Source organism: Sebastes fasciatus, chromosome 22, assembly GCF_043250625.1.
Source record: "Sebastes fasciatus isolate fSebFas1 chromosome 22, fSebFas1.pri, whole genome shotgun sequence".
NCBI classification, from domain to species: domain Eukaryota; kingdom Metazoa; phylum Chordata; class Actinopteri; order Perciformes; family Sebastidae; genus Sebastes; species Sebastes fasciatus.
Window position 1 is genome coordinate 21,111,115 of NC_133816.1, and position 16,942 is coordinate 21,128,056.

General features: G+C 39.3%; 1 protein-coding gene across 3 annotated transcripts; it reads right to left on the reverse strand.

Moving 5' to 3' along the window:
• Positions 1–773: 773 nt before the first annotated feature.
• Positions 774–11,539, reverse strand: LOC141760555 (E3 ubiquitin-protein ligase TRIM39). 3 transcript variants are annotated; one of them, XM_074623447.1, is made up of 15 exons: positions 11,402–11,539; positions 8,059–8,200; positions 7,203–7,506; positions 6,202–6,410; positions 6,008–6,112; positions 4,996–5,091; positions 4,349–4,582; positions 4,118–4,265; positions 3,887–3,934; positions 3,697–3,717; positions 3,523–3,587; positions 2,415–2,525; positions 2,178–2,296; positions 1,248–1,344; positions 774–1,161 (listed from the first exon to the last, which is right to left on the reverse strand). In XM_074623447.1, exons 1-15 carry the CDS (start codon positions 11,416–11,418, stop codon positions 1,009–1,011), a joined length of 1,869 nt encoding a protein of 622 aa, XP_074479548.1. In that variant the 5' UTR covers positions 11,419–11,539; the 3' UTR covers positions 774–1,008. The 3 variants fall into 3 exon arrangements, with proteins under 3 accessions (XP_074479548.1, XP_074479547.1, XP_074479549.1); XM_074623446.1 differs by having other exon boundaries at positions 3,887–3,949; XM_074623448.1 differs by lacking the exon at positions 11,402–11,539 and adding an exon at positions 8,311–8,383.
• Between the last annotated feature and the right edge of the window lie 5,403 nt (positions 11,540–16,942).

Here is a 16,942-nt window from a genome sequence, read left to right on the forward strand (position 1 = left end):
AACCAAATAGAACAATAGCCAAGTGTCAGGGAGGAGAGAACACTGAATTTGTCATAAAAGAAGCCTATTAAGTATATATGTTTGATACAAATGTAAAAGATAATACATAATACAGACAGAATTGTATTTGAAAATGATTAAATTTAAATTTAAATTTAAATTAAATAAAAAATAATAATAACCATGATAATAATAATAATAATAACTAGGTTGTAATAATAAAGATGGAATTAAAGATGAATAAATAAATAGATAGATAAATTAATAAATAAATGAATGAATAAATAAACAAATAAATAAATAAATCAAAAATAATAATAATAATCAAAATAAGAAATAGTAATAATAATAATAAATGATAACAAATAACAATACTTAATAATAAATACATAAATAAAAAAATAAAAATAAGTAGTTAGATATTGATGATGCAATATGGTGCTATGGTGTACGGTCTAAGACCTGCTCTATATATAAAGCGTCTTGAGATAACTTCTGTTGTGATTTGACGCTAAACAAAAATAAATTGAATTGAATTGAATATTCACAGTAAATAATCTGCTCAAAATACATCCAAATCTTTATTTCTTTCACAAACTTCCTGCAGTTATTGCGTTCACTATTTGGGTTAATTGTACAGTTTATCAGTTGTTCTGTTCTATTATTGTTACGCAATGAATATATTATGAAATTATATAACTAGTCACTTAGTCAGGGGTCATCAGGGGACGAGTGAAAGCTCAGTCTGGAGATAAAGACCACACTCAAGCATTTGATTGGTATTTTAATAAATGAGCAGCAAATCATTTAAAATACAAAATTGCAAATGTCACATCTTGATTATAATAATCTATTCACAGTCTGGAAACAACAGAAAGTTAAAGAAGTCAACGATGAAGATTTATATTACAAAAATATGACCAAGATTTTTTTTTATTTTTTTTTACAGAGCAGCTAAGTGCAAAAAACAGAAGAAGAAACAACAGATAACTTCGAGCTGTCGCTCCGTCACTCTGTCATGTTCACTGGCTTGATAACCAGCGGCCCGTCGTTCTTCCCAGATTTGTTAGTACACGGGCTGAAGAACGGGAAGATGCACTCGCTGAAAGTGTCGTTGAACGTGTAGATGTGGATTTTAGCATCAACGTTGTAGAAAGACACCTGTAGAGGACACAGAATTATTTAAAAAACAAAAACCTGAAGACAAAAGAAGTCAAGATATGTGAAGTGTTTTTCCCATAATGCACCTGTCCTTTCTCAAAGTCCACATATATCCCGATCCTCTGTGGTCGCAGGTTCAGGTGGACGTCTGTGGACGGTTCACTGCGAAAGGCGTACTTGTTCCTGAGGAGAGTCGATCACCAGAGAGGAAAAAAAACAATTAAATGAGAGAAAATTGGGAAGGAATTTTAGTATATAAACAATTTTTCTTTAATGTCACTGCCATATTTTAAAATAAGTATAATAATATAATATTATGTTATGTTAAGGAAATAAAGATGATGGGATGCTGAGAAGATTAAAGATGCATTAGTTGACTGTTTTGGCCACTTGGGGGCAGCAGCTGTATAACAAGCTGTAAACTCAACAGATGTCTTGGCTAACTGTTATTATTATTGCTTATTTATAATTGTTTTAATGTATTTCTCATTTCAATTTCTTATAATTTTTATTCTATTAAAGTTCTTATTTTTCTATTTATTTTCTTCTTCTTCTTCTTCTTGTTATTATTATTATTATTATTATTATTAATATAATAATAATAATAATAATAATAATAATAATAATTCAATAGTAACAGCTGCTTATTTACACATCCAGCAGTTACAGAACAACATTAGCATTCATTTGGAGTCATGTTTATGTCCACATGATTAATAAAAGTCCAATATTCACTCTCCTTTTAGCTCTGTTTTTGGTCTCCACCACCTCCTGAAAGAAAAACCTGTCTTTTTATCTGCTAAACGCTCCACTATGTTCACCAGTTAGCTGCTAACATCGTATGTCTGCTGTTTGGTGCTGGATAGGTAGTGTTCAGTGGGCTTTTGGAGCTGAAAACAGCTGATGATAGAGGAGTTGCGGGTCAGAAAAGCGAAAACAATGAGCTGAAAGAAGCAACCAATCAAATTTTGTGATCAATTTGTGGTAATTAACTGATGACGGATGGCGAAACTCACTTGTCTCTCAGGCTGAGGAACCAGTATCCGTTGCTCGGGGTAACTTCAATCTTCCCCTTCCTGTTGATGGACTGTCTGGCCACCCCCAGATCCCAGTCCGTCTTCCCGCCCACCTCCACCTGACCACATGAATCAGAGTCAGTTTTATTGGCCAGGTATGAGAGTACACAACATACCAGCCACATTGGGAGGTTTTCTGTGTCATATAATACATATTTAAAGGAGAGAGCCTCTCACCTCCCAGTAGTGTCTCCCAGAGGAGATGGCCTCCCTCCCAACGACACACACGACTCTGTCAAACCTCTCTGGATTGTCTGGAAGCAGCTGGTGTCGATCGCCACACTTCACCTGCAGAATCACACACAGTTTACCAAGACCGAACTCCAGAGACACGACACAGGTACTGATACAGGAGGCCAGTACTCTTTACTGTAATTACCACAGGTGAGACCTCCACAGACGTTAATAGACCTTTCTTAAGCCCGGCCAGGTCCCTCCATACTACAACAGCTGACACTTAAAAATATCTAACTACTTACTTATTTATATATGTATTTATTATTTATTTATTATTAAGTATTGTTATTTGTTATTATATTGTATTATTATTACTATTACTATTACTATTTTTATTATTATTATTATTATTATCTTTTCATGTTTTATTCATTTATTTATTCATGAATTGATTTATTTATTCAATTATGAATGAATGAATGAATGAATGAATGAATGAATTAATGTATTTATTATTCATTTATCTTTTTTCCTTCTTTATTATTACCACCTAGTTATTATTATTATTATTATTATTATTATTATTATTATTATTATTATTGATATTATTATTATTATTATTATCTTATTTTATTTAAATTTAAATTATATATATTTTATTTCATTTTTTAAAATGTATTTCAGATTTTATTACTAGAATTATTATGATTATTATTTTATCCTTTTTTGTTTTTTATATTTGTTTGTTATGTATCATGTGAAGCTCTGAACGTCACCTTGTTCTAATAGTCTTTTCTTGGGTATTTCTCCCCTGTTCTTATCATTGTTGTACCACTTTTAAAGTCACTGCTGTTTTGTTTTTGCACCAAAAACAAAGAAAAAGTGGACAAAACATTTCAAAATATATTCATCTATATTCTTGTAACATAAATCTCCAATGTGATTTATGTTACATCAGTATTGACAACCAAAAACGTTTTAGACACATTTTCAAGATTGTTAATAAATTCCCTGTGGGTTTGTAACTGCATTGAAAACTGAACGATTTACACTTTAAAAACGCTAATTAATTATTCTATGATATAAAATAATTGAACAGGCGTCTCACACTCTTCATGTCCTCTGTCAGGATCAGTCTGGGATGAGCGGTGTTGCAGTCCAGAGTCACGTCCACTGTGTCGAAGGGTTAGAAGAAAAACTTAAATATTTCATATTATTCTATATTTAATATCATGCCTGTTAGCTGACTTTATGTGCACATAATATATATAATATTTTATACCTGCATACTCCTGCACCCTCTCTGCAGAAAAACAGGATAACATGTAGTTAATGCATCGTATAGATTTATATCATTGACCTCACAGGTTTGTATTCAGAAATGAAGCATGGTAAATATCATTCACTGGTTTATGTAATGTGCACATCTGTATGTTCAGCGTATTTAAGGTGGAGTGGGAGTGGACACTCACTGGGCTGTGGTCGGACCACACTGAGCTCCGGTACTGAGGCGGGAAAACCTGGAGCGGGAAAACCTGGAGAGGAACAACGAGACGCGTATCATGATAAGAGCTGAACACCAGTCGACAGTAACTACAGTCGAGCAGAACATTAAAGGGAAGGCTGTTAGATCATTAGTGTCTTCATCGTCTTCATTGTTTGTTATCTTTGGAAACAAGCCTTGTATTTTATATTTCACCGACCTGTTTCTGCGAAATTCTTCAGCTCTTTCCCAAACTTCTCCACCAGATCTGCCAGCGACCTGTAGATGGGACCTGTTCCCAGGTCAGAGCTCAGCGTCACCCCAGACCAGTCTTTGGCAGGTGGAGGACTGGACAGGATGGGGAACATCTGGAAAGTAGGTGGACATAACTTAAAAAGGATGTCCCCACAATGTTTGTCAGTATATCATCAAATGAAACCTCACTACCGACCTTGATACAGTGCATGTAGTCCTCCGATTGGGCGAGATCGGCGAGGGAGCTTTCTCTCCCCCGCAGTTCTGCGACCTCCAGCTCCAGCTGTAGTATCATGGCGTCGGCCTGGGCCTGGGCCGCCCTCCGGCTCATCTCCATCACCTCCATCAGCTCCGCCTGGGAGCGCTTGATGGCGGTGACCAGCTCAGTAAACAGGGAAACGCTGCCCGCCGCCTCTCGCTCCACCGCCATCTGAGGAGTTAAAGACACCTTACAGTTCAAGTTTATTTTTTACATTATTAGCTGCATCAAGTGCTGCAGGAAGGAGTCCTAAAACCCGGAAATGAGTTCGCATTTTAGCACTTCTGGTTCCCTCGTCTCAAAGTCAGTGGGTTTGTTGAAGCCTGAAATAAGGTCTGTATAAGGACCCTAATTTAAATATACTTATCAAACCCTTATAATCATGAAACAAACTGGTAAAACTGTAAAGTATTGTGAATGAAACCAAAGGTTTAGGTAGGAAAAAAACAAAAGTTGAGTAAAAAAACAAGTTGTTGACGGCGTGTTTGTGATTAAAAGCTGATAAAAGCATGACAGGAGGATTTACAGGTTTTGCCACTGAGCTGTGGTATTCACAGGAATGTGTGTGTGTTTTTGTTTTTTACCATCAGTTCATTCGCTGACAGTCTGATCTCCTCGATCTTACTGATTCTCTGGCTGATCATCTCCTGGATCTCCTGCTGCGACACACTCAGCTGGCCCTGCACACACGCACACGCACACACACACACACACACACACACACACACAGAAAACAATGTTTTAAAAGCTGGGTTCACCAAAATAGGAATGTGACTGGTGTGGGTTTTAGTAACCGGACATGTATGGAGTACAGATTTGATTGCAGTTCTGAATGGAAGCGCCGATATTAAACTGGAGCCAACAACAGCAACAGTGAGGCTTATCTAAAGAGCTTGGAGCTAGGGTTATTTGTGTAACCAACAACAACAACAAATGCAGCGGTATTCGCTGTTCTTGTAGGTTGAGTATGGTCATAATTCGAGGATGTCAAATTTCTCCCGGTTTCAAAATTCGTCAGGATTTTAAAACCCCTGACTCAGCGTTATGAACAGGTAACCTGAAAAAAATCATGTACCTCTGTGTTCTCCGGTGCTCCTAACGGCATCTGCAAGATTTCACAGACCGGAGGAAAAACAAGCAGTAAGAGCTGATCTGAGGTCTGCTGTTCAGCTGCCGTCTATGAGAGCCAAGAGAGTCAATCACTCGCAAACTCCGACCAAACGGTCAAACTAGGCAGCGCTGATCAAATATGAATCAATATTCTGTTACGTTAAAAATGAGAAAGTTTGTGACCCGCCAGCCGTTCTTTGCAGTCACGTCATCCATTACAATCACGGAAAGTACAGCTTGGAGGGTAGCATTCCTCACATCCCAGAGGCACAAGTCCAGACTGCGTTCTTATTAGATTTACTTTGTTGGGCTCAGATTTCCAAACATGAGGAACTTCTCGCTATCACATGTCAACCATCACCTGCTTTGTAACAGCTGCTGCTTAGTTGTTGTTGTTGTTGTTTGATAGCTAGCTAGTTGTTCTCCGGTTAAAACAAAGACTCTAAAGAAGTGATTCACTACAAACATCATTCTGTTTTTCCCCACCTTGGTTTCCATCCACTCGGCTTCGAGAGTCACCGTGTCGTGATCCTGATGGTCTATGGTCTCACATTCAGGACAGATACACTCTCGATCAGTCCTACAGTAAATCTGAAATCAGTCAGAGAGCGTTAAACCTTCAATACGGCCCAAAATCACAGACTATTCTTTGGTTTTTAATGTAGGTAAAAGTACCGTACCACTAGTCCTCTGTGGTGGATCTCACAGACTGGGAGGCTCAAGCTGCTTGCAAGCCCACCCACGGTGAACCTTCTCCGGTACTTGCGGCGCTCGTAAGTGGGAGGCGGCGTAGTAGGTTCGGAGGAGTTCATCATGGTAGCGAGCGGACTCGTGTCCGGTACCGAAGAAGCCAGTACAGGTGTGACTGATGACGTCGGCATGGACTCACCTGCCGAGGTAGAAGATACAGGAATTGAGAGTAAAGTTAATGAAGCGGAGTATCTTTTTATTTCATTGAGCTTCTTTAATATATATATTTGTGCAATGTTGGTCGGTCAATCAGCTGTTATCAGGTTATTAAATGGCCGTTATCAGCCTCATAGGTGTGGGTCAGTAGGGGCCTGCTACACCCATACTTGCCAACCTTGAGTCCTTAAAAAAGTGAGGAGTCCTTCAGAGACTTAGTTTCCTGCATTCTTGCAAATCTGGAGGGTTGGCATGTATGGCTACACCTACTAGTAGGTTTTATCATCTATTCACATGGATGATCACTGAAAGAAGGAATAAAACAATGACCTCAGCGACCTCTAGCGAGCGTAGTAATTATGAGAGGAGCAGAAGCAGAAGTCAGGTGCTGTTGTATAGATGGAGTTCACAAGCGTTAAGTTTCACTTTCACTTTTCAAATGTAGTTATTTTAAACCAAAACATGATTTATTTTTTCGTTTCATTCAGTTTTACAACATGTTAGAACGTGTTGCTTTTCAAGTTTCACTTTTACAACGTAGTAGGTGTAGTAGGCCCCTACTGACCCATACTATAGCACTGACAGGACAGTCATCAATCATCTGAATGTGCAGCTAAACCGAGCAGCACATTTTTAGATTTGTAGAAATCTTGAAGATATTTTTGACAGGTAATGACGTAGTTTGTAATAAAACTAAAAATGTTTGTCTTTTTTCATGCAGTCAGGGCAGCAACGCTGACTGACTGATACTAAAAACCCTCGTAGGTTAACTCACCTGGTAACCCTGGAGTCAGATAGGGTAACGTCGAAGATTTTTTTAATGGAGGCCGAGGCAGCTTCTTCACCAATTCTTTGAGTAAATCATTTGGTATACCTCCTCCTCCTCCTTTTCCTCCTCCTTTTCCTCCTCCTCCATGTACCCCTCTCTTGTCTGTACCCCCTCCTCCTCCTCCGCGTCCTCCTCCTCCTCCTACTACTACTACTCCTCCTAGGGATACGATGATCTCTTTTAGCGTCCTGTTGATTGGCATCTCTGGTCGCTTCGGGAAGGTCTTCTTACACAGAGGACACTGGTAAATCTGGGAGAGGAAGGATGGAGGAGAGGAGAGGAGAGGAGAGGAGAGGAGAGGAGAGGAGAGGAGAGGAGAGGAGAGGAGAGGAGAGGAGAGGAGAGGAGAAGAGAGGACCAAAGAAGATAATAAATTCAGAGGAAAGATGGCAGCAAGGGCAGGCAAAAAAAGATGTGGAAAAGTATAGGAAGAAAGTGAAGATAAATGGATCAATTGTTGATTTCTAAACAACGTACAATGCATCATAGTACTACCCCACTTTGTGCCGCTCGTGTTACGGTGTATTACCAACACGTTCTCATCCCAACTCGTCACATACTGACGCTTTGTCAGGACCCTTTGGCATCACGTTACGGTCGCAGAGAGAAAGAAACAAAGGACGAAAAGAAGAAGAAAGTCGAGAAGGAAAGAGGGAAAGAAAGTCTTGGTACAAACTGAGGGAGTGGAAGAAGAAGGAAAGAAGAAGAAGGAGGGAAGGAAGCACAGCAAGAAGAAAGGAAGATAAAGAGAGACGACCTTCATACATATCTAGAATGACTTCCACGCCACATACACACACACCTTAGATCCGTCCCAGTATCTGTTGATGCAGGCCATGCAGAAGCTGTGGCCGCACGACGTGGTCGACGGGTTGTTGAACACATCGAGGCAGATCGAGCACAGGAACTGCTCGTCTGACAGGAAGCTTCCAGAGAAGGACATCCTGTGGACAGCGAGAGAGAGATGAATCAATACAGACCAAGTCAGAACAAAAGCAAGTTGCCCTTTGAAGAAACTTTGAAGAGTTTAGACATCAGAGCTTGTAATTATTACTAACAAGCCTCTTCCTATGATTCTTCTAATCTAGGGTTCAGCAACCTGCGGCTCTTTAGCTCCTCTCCTGTGGTTTTTAAAAATGGAAATGAATAACTGTTCTTTGTTTACATTTTCATTTTTATTTATCACTGGTGTAGGTCTATGGTACGACGGTACGACGGAGTATTAGGGCCACATTGAGGAAAAATAAATAAATCTGAGACTACGAGAATAAAGTCATAGGTTTACAAGAAAAAAATGTCATAATATTATAAAGTAGTTATTTTACGTGTTATTTTCTTTTTTTCTCGCAAAGTTATGATTTTATTCTCGTAATATTACGACTTTTTTTTCTCGTAAAGTTATGACTTTATTCTCGTAATATTACGACTTTATTGTGGAAATCTCAGATTTTTTTCCTTCAATGTGGCCCTAATTCTCCATCGTACATTTGCACTTTGGCCCTCACTGCATTAGACTTATATACTATAAACTGTGTTACCTTCATCACAATGTTCAAATGTTTTGCGGCTCCAGACAGATTCAGAAAAATATCCACTTCTGCGTAAGAAAATCTTCTGGGCAGATTGCCATGACTCAATTTTACCCTACGAACATTAAACTTTTTGCCACATCACAGGTAAAGGTCTTTTCAGACGGGGAGCGATTGACGCGCCTCCTGATTCATTTTCAAACGAGAGGCGAGCGGGCAGGTGGGAAAGCGCAAGCGATCTGACTGGCTGAATTGGCTTTAATTTTCTTTCTACGCGTCGCGATGCGCAGTGCAAATCAATGGATGAGAGGTTGATCCTCGCTGTTTGTGAGTTCCCTGAAACTGTTTTCGGGACATAAACAGTTGGCTTTCGCATTGGCAGATCATCGACGCTCGACTGGATGTGTCAGGTAACGTTACGTATAGTTTAAACAACAATGCTAATTTAGCTAACTTCAGCCATCAACAACACCAGTCTGTGTTTGGCATCGAAGACTAGGACTGCCACGTGTGTCAACAAATTCGAGCCGTGATTATGGATGTATGCAGATCCAAGCGAGTACGTAGGCGTGATGCTCCACATCTGAAAAGAACCTAAGGGTTTGGCCTACATACAGATGTCAGTGTCTCGTTTGCAGTCTTGGTGATGTGACAGCTGTTTGACCTTTTCTTTGACCTTTAAGTGAAACTGTGGAGGGGAGTGGAAACAGTCACATAACAAGCTTATTGTTTACTGTAATTTGGACGATGCAACGCAATCTAAACAAAGTTTAAACCTAAGTATTTTCTGTGTTTTAGATGGTTAAAGGGGAGAAAAGTACATTAAACGCGGTCTTGATGGAGCGAAAGCTGAAGTTCTGAGAGATAAACGGACATTACATAACACACAGAGAAATCACCTCTGTCATCTCAAATCAGATTAGGATGGTAGGAAGACTTGAGGAATGAAGTGGAGCCAGATTCTGTCCTTCTTTATCACATTCAGAACATACAAACACACACACGGACATTTTATAAAATGTTCCAGTAACTTTTTTTCAACATCAACAACAACAACAACAACAACAACAACAACAACAACAACAACAACAACAACAGTACAGACATTTGTTGTGAGACTGTGGATATTCAAAAGACACTATTAGATACTCCGAGTAAGGGTTAAATCAGCAGCAACTGGACTTGGTTTAGATTCTTGAAGACGTTTCACTTCTCATCCAAGAAGCTTCTTCAGTTCTGCCTTTCAGAACTGAAGAAGCTTCTTGGATGAGAAGTGAAACGTCTCGGATACCATGACCTGGATGACTGAGAACCTTCACAAACACTATTAAATACTAAGACTTTATATAAGATATTAAAACAAATGAATGATTAATCTCATGTATATTAATTACTAGTACTTGTATGGAAATATTTCTAGTAAAAATGGAAAGGGGACCAGCAGAAGTCAGATTATTGGCTGTTGTTTTCTTTACAATAAATAATCCCAACTAAGTGCAACTACATCCTAAAAGAGTATTCCACTGATTTAGCATTGCACTCCAGTTGCGAAGCAAATTTGCATCTTCGCATTGGTGAACTTCCAGTCGAATATTGCTTCGATAGGCGACGATCACTCGTCAGCATGTGGGACCTTGTCTTAAAGCTTAGTGGTTGAAGGGCGTGTCTAGAAGGTAACCCCCAAGTTGCAAGAGTTTTCTCCAACCTGTTCTCACTCACAACTCGTCAAATTATCGCAGATTGGGCAGCGCGCCCCCTTGGCATCGGATACCGACGCACGGAGGTACCCTTTAGCGATGATATGGTGACGAACTGGGCTTTCAACTAACTCCAATGTATTAATAGCGTGAGAGTCCGCTAAGGGCGGGCGGAAGATGTGGTGGATGGGTCAAACAAACACAAGACTTTCAACCAGGAGACCGGTGTTCGTGTCCCGTTTGAAACTAAAAGTAACGTTGACTTATTTTGTCACGTCAGTCATTAGTCACGTGACTGGAAGTGAGAAAGTGTTGTTTTTTTTCACACATTTTTTTGCAACGTGGAGGTTGATGCTTCTAGACACAGCTGTGGTTGTTTCGGCCGACTGGCTGCCATGGCACTACCTGGAATTAATTTAATTAATGCTCAAAAACAGACGAGGGAAGGTTATATTCACAAAAATAGAACAATTTCATAAGCAGTAGTCTTCAGATGTGATTAGATAAACATAAAAGTCTGTTATAAGCCATTTTTATATCATCGCTTATGGTTTTGGGATGAGAGACTTGACCACAAACTGGCCTCAAACGTTGTTTTTTACCGGCCAGAAAACTGTTTCTACTGACAGTTGAAACCACATGGTGCAACGATCAGTGGATTAATAAAAATGTTGTTGATTTTTAGCCACAAACTGCTTTTCTCTGTTAAGTTTAAACTGACAATTGACTGTTGGTTGGAACAAATAAGACATTACTTCAGTTAACAATGCAAAATGTTATGACTTTTGACATTTAAGACCCATCAAATGACACGTGGTAGAAGAGATCAGACTGGTTTCTACACTTGTAAATTAACGTTTTCTTCAGCTACTTCAGATAAGCATTATTTAACATGAGGTAAGAGCGTAAAAGTTGATACCTTTCCTGTCGGTGCATCTGATTTTAAGATAGATCCAAAAAGCTCCCCGTCTGTTGTTTCTTGATCTCTACAGGTCGTTCGCTCACAACCTTCACTTATGAAGTGCGTTTGCTTCTCAGGCTGCCACATATAAAAAGGTGTGTGTGTTTGACAGGGTTGTGATTTTCCTCTCTGCCTGGAAAGGCAAGTCACACCACGCCCACTCCACCCGCTCCGTTTGGCAGGTAAATGTGGCAGGACTGGTTAAGTCGTGAGGATGATGTAGGTCAAATGGCCTCAGTCTCAACCCTCAACTTTTTTTTTTCTTTTTTAATTTTCTCTGTCCTCAAGTAGAGTCAAATAGACTTTCTTTAGCAATGAAGTCTGATTGTATAGAAGTCTATGATATAATGAGCCTACTTCTCTCTTGATTTATTACCTCAGTAAACATTGTAAACATGAGTTTACGGTCTCAATCGCTAGTTTCAAGTCTTCTTCAACACAACATGATGTTCATTTAGTAAATTATGGTTCCAATTAGAGTCAAATAGACCATAAAGCAGGGTGTGCTTTAGGGTGTGGCTACCTTGTGATTGATAGGTCACTACCACGGCGTTGTCCGGTCTGGGTGTTGTCCCCGTTTTCGTCTTTCAACTTTTTCAGTTCGTGAAAATTAATTGGAACATTTCGGTCGCCTAAAATTGTCTTATTCAGCGTTCGGTTTTACTTAGCTCCACCCTCTTGTGTCACTTCTGGTTGCAAAGAACCAAGATGGCAACGGTCAAAAACCAAGATAGTGTCGGCCAAAAGCCAAGATGGTGACAGCCAAAAACCAAGATGGTGACGACCAACAAACCAAGATAGTGTTGGCCAAAAGGCAAGATGGTGACCACCATAAACCAAGATGGCGAAGGACAAAAAACAAGATGGCGACAAACAAAAAACAAGATGGTAACGGCCAAAAACCAGGATAGTGTCAGCCAAAAGGCAAGTTGGCGACAGACCAAAAACAAGATGCCAACGGCCAAAAACCAAGATAGTGTCAGCCAAAAGGCAAGATTGTGACCACCATAAACCAAGATGGCAACGGACAAAAGCCAAGATGGCGATGTCCAAAATGCCAAACTTGAGGTTTTAAAACGGCAGCCCACAAACCAATTGGTGACATCACGATGACTACGTCCATATATAAAGTCTATTACCCACAACTTAATTGTTGTTGACTCATCCTTATTGTGAAGTTGTTAGTGTTTCACACTTCCCTGTGGACGTTTTGATGTTGGTTTTTAGTGGTTGGAGTGGTTTCTTCTTTTACTCCTCTTTGTGTGTCTTTGACGGTTAATCACATCCCGGATTAACTCTGCAAGACAGCAAACAAACCCATTGTTTTAAATACGTAGTTATAGAGATGTTACCTATGTGTTTCAATTAAATATGTTTGTGATTAAGGAACAATGTCCTTTTCTCTGCTCCACCCTGTAATTACTTTCTGCCGGTAAGACTTAATGACGATAACCTCGATCCGAACACTGTGTGCATTACATGGCCTAGGCTCGGTGATGGTATGAAGAATGAAATTAGCTCCTCGTATCGTGGGAATCTGCATAGCTGTGGTAGTTGTGGTTTCTAATTGTGATTCGGCTCCCTTTCAACTCTGCGTCTAGTGTTTTTGTGTGCCTTTGTTTGTTTGCTTTCTCCCTGTGTAGGCTGTTTTGACCAGTCAGGCATATCACATTCCTTTCAGCAAATGATCTGCTATCTCCAGAGAGAGATAAGCCGACTCTCAGACAACTTGTACCCAAACAGGATGCTGGGCTTTGTTACAAAAACATCTTCTTTAACTGTTCAGTTTTAGTCTAAATCAAACTGTCTTTCTTGATGTGTGATCAACCTGTAATTATGATATTTCTGACAACACTATATAATATTTAAAAAGTATACAGCAGTATATTATAGGAGCATATTGCTGGGTTGTTATGTAAGGGATAATGTACAGCGAGCCGGTCCATTATTGTGAAATAAACCCCGACAGGGCGATGCAGCCCCGACGCAAAGGTGGTTTATTTCACAACAATGCCCCGCTAGCTGTACATTATCCCTCTTATTACACGGCTACTTACTTAAGAAATCAATAATTTGACACAAAAACGGTCCGCCAGAGTCCGATATTAGAACTACACCCATAGCAACGGTCTGTTATACATAGCAACGGTCTGTTATAAAGAAATAACACACTGTAGAACGCTGTGATTGACCAATCAGAATCGAGTATTCAACAAAGCTGTGTAATAATGCTAATTAATGTGTATGCAGCATTTTAATGAAATTTTGTATGTAAAATCTTAACCTGCAAAATACCTAGAACGTATTACATCTATTTTAGTAAATACTGCAATATTTCCCTGTGAAATGTCGTGGAAATGAAATGTAGTGGAAGTATTTACACTATTGTTGTATATCGTAGTATACATATTGTTTTAAATATTTCTATTTTTACATATTTATTGTTATATACTGTAGTATAATGCACACATTTTGACATACTATTACATTTCTACATACTACTTTTTACAGACATACATTTCTTATTTCTTATAAATTCTCTATGTTAATATATATATTTATTCTAAAATGGAACAACAGTAATGTAACCCAATTTCCCCCTGGGGAACAAAAAAGTATTTTTGAGTATTCCTATTCTGAAAAACAAGTAAATAGGATGTAACTTCAGGTAAATTTCCTTCACTGTAACTATCTACTGATCAGCAGCACCATCAGTGCTTTTCCTCTTGTACATTCCGCACCGTGTTTTTCGTCGAGAGCTATTGCACCACAGCAGCCGGGTGATAACAGACGTTTGATTTGACACATGCCAAGTCTGTTTTCCTCTAGTCTTCGTTATGACATCATGGTGTTATTGAATGGCACAAGGAAAGGTACATGAAGTTCTGTGAATTCCTAAATAGAGGTGTAATGTACAGTTTTACTTGCAATAACTGCAACAAATATTAGTTTTTTCTCTGCCAGTTGGAGGCAGCAGAAGTTGTGAACAAAACTTTTAAAAGGCACAGTGTGTAGGATTTGGTGACATCTAGTGGTGTGGTTGCAGATTGCAACCAAATGAGTACCAATTCCTCTCACTCCTCCCTTTCCAAGACTGTGGTAAGTCAAGATGTGTAAGACGACGGCTGGCGGTACCACAGTTTTGCACTCTGCGGCTCACATTAGTGTGTTGGTGAACTACGGTGGCCTTCGACCATGGTGACTGCCAAAAAACAAGATGGCGATAGTCTGGGAGTTGTCTGTTGTCTTTTTCGTTTTACAACTTTAACCCTTTCACAGTGTTTTCAGTTCCTGAAAGTTACATTTTGGTCGCCTACAACTATCTTATTCAGCGTTCGGTTGTACTTGGCTCCAGCCTCTCGTGTCACTTCTGGTTGCAAAAAAAACGAGATGGCGATGGCCAAAAACAAAGACGGTGGCAGCCTGAAACCAAGATGGCGGCAGCCTGAAACCAAGATGGTGAACTCAAGGCTTCAAAACAGTAGTCCACAAACCAATGGGTGACTACGTCCACTTCTTATATACAGTCTATGCCCTATACTTTACTGTTGTCGACTCAGAAGTTGCTAGTGTTTCAATGTGGCTCTTTGTTGTTTTGGTGACTCGCTTGTTAGCTAGTAAGATACTACATGTGAATAAGAGAAGAGTTTTTAGTGGTTGGAAGGCTTCTTTTATTCCCCTTTGTGTGTCTTTGACTTAAGCTCGGCTAATCACATCCTGGACTAACTCTGCAAGACAGCAAACAATTAATATGCCTTGTACAAAGTATTTCATTTTATTAATGTAATATAACTTATTATTTTTAATGGAGCTTCCCAGCAAAAGTATTTCACACGATTGTACTTGTATAACCGGCGTGACAATAAACATCTTGAATCTTGAATCTTGAATCTTGAATCCCCCAAATTGCAATGCAAGCAATTGCTTATTTACACAACCAGCAGTTACGGAGCATCATAGTCATTCATTTGGAGTGTGATTACCTGATGAATGTAAGTCTGGGAATATCTCTCTGAGGGAAATATCTGTCTCTTTAGCTGCAAAGCGCTCCACTTTGTTCACCAGCTAATTGCTAACAGTCTCTAGGCTGTTTGGAGCTGAGCAGGAACTGCACAGTTGGGTTTTTTACAGTCTTTCTCGGGAAACAGCTGCCTGCTTTGGGCGAAAATGATGCCATGAGAGCACCCAAAGCCGTAAATTTGTGGGCTGGACAGGTAAACAATGAGCTGAGCTCCACCTCCAAGCATGTAGAACAGTATGTCCCTCCTCAACAACAACTTCCTGGTGCTAAACTAAAATGTACAACTTGACCGCCTGAACACACCATAGGTACAGTATTTACCTCTGTGTGTTAAGTGGGAATTCTTTGCAACCTTCAAAAGAAGAAGGCACAGCAACATGACAAGACATATGACCGAATGCTTTGAACTACTAACACAGCCTTCAGCGACAGCTTGTACATATGCACAACAAAAAAAGAAATCCTTCTACGTCACTGTGCCAGGTAAGACTCCGCCAGAAACACACCCAACCAAACGCCTATGCTCGTACATGCAGTAAATCATCCTATGCAAGCGTGTCTACGTCAGCTCTCACAATGACGCCAAAAACATTCCAAGAAACCCACAATATCACATCATCTAAACTTTAGATAATGATGCATTCAGAGACACACCCACTAGGCAACTAGCCCTGATAGTATGAGTGTGTTTGTTTGTCTAACAAACAAATATCCTTAAAGGGTCATTTAAGGATAACACATTTTTACTGAATATGCATAAACATTTTAAAGGGCCAGTGAAGTTAGGTCAAAGAGGATGTCAGTACAATTGTACAAATGAATCTTATAAATACAGTATATGACGTTTTTATTGATTGAGTTGAGGCAGTGAATTACTTCAAAAGAAGTATCTTATTTGACATGAAACAAGTTGATATGTTCCCTTTCATTAATTATATTTCCTATAAAACAGGAATACAAATAAATACAATATAGCTTGGCTAACTTTCTCATGGGTGATATTTAATTTTCTATCTGGCACAGTCCTGATGTATTATTTGTTTATGTTCCCCGTCGTTCTGGGAAGTTGTGTCACTGTCCTGATCTGACCTGATCTTATGGGAAGGCGTTTAAATAGAGTGCCCCAGGGATGACGTATGTTTGTAGGCCAACCAGGAAGTTAGCATCGCACTTGGTTCCCTCGACAAAAAGCCAATTGGATTTTTGCATTGGGTTTGCGATTATCGCATAAAATAAGCTCTGTGGCAAACAAACGTTTATGATACTTACATGTTTTGTTCAGCAAGATAATCTCCACAAATGAACACCACTTTTATGATTTTTGAAGTGTGAGAAGTAGAAAGCTAACGTTAGGTAATAAACATGAACCACTTATTAGCAACCGCATTTTTAAAGAAACATAATGGTTTCAAAATTCACTTGTGGGATATTTATTGATGTATTTTATATTGTAGAAGAAAATGTTAAAATCTCTTCAG

Excerpts from the sequence above, each read along its gene's own strand:
- LOC141760555 (XM_074623446.1), bottom strand. Across the intron at positions 4,266-4,348 it reads ACTACATGCACTGTATCAAG|ATGTTCCCCATCCTGTCCAG; the intron begins GTCGGTAGTGAG and ends CCTACTTTCCAG. Across the intron at positions 3,718-3,886 it reads TGTGGTCCGACCACAGCCCA|AGAGGGTGCAGGAGTATGCA; the intron begins GTGAGTGTCCAC and ends GTTTTTCTGCAG.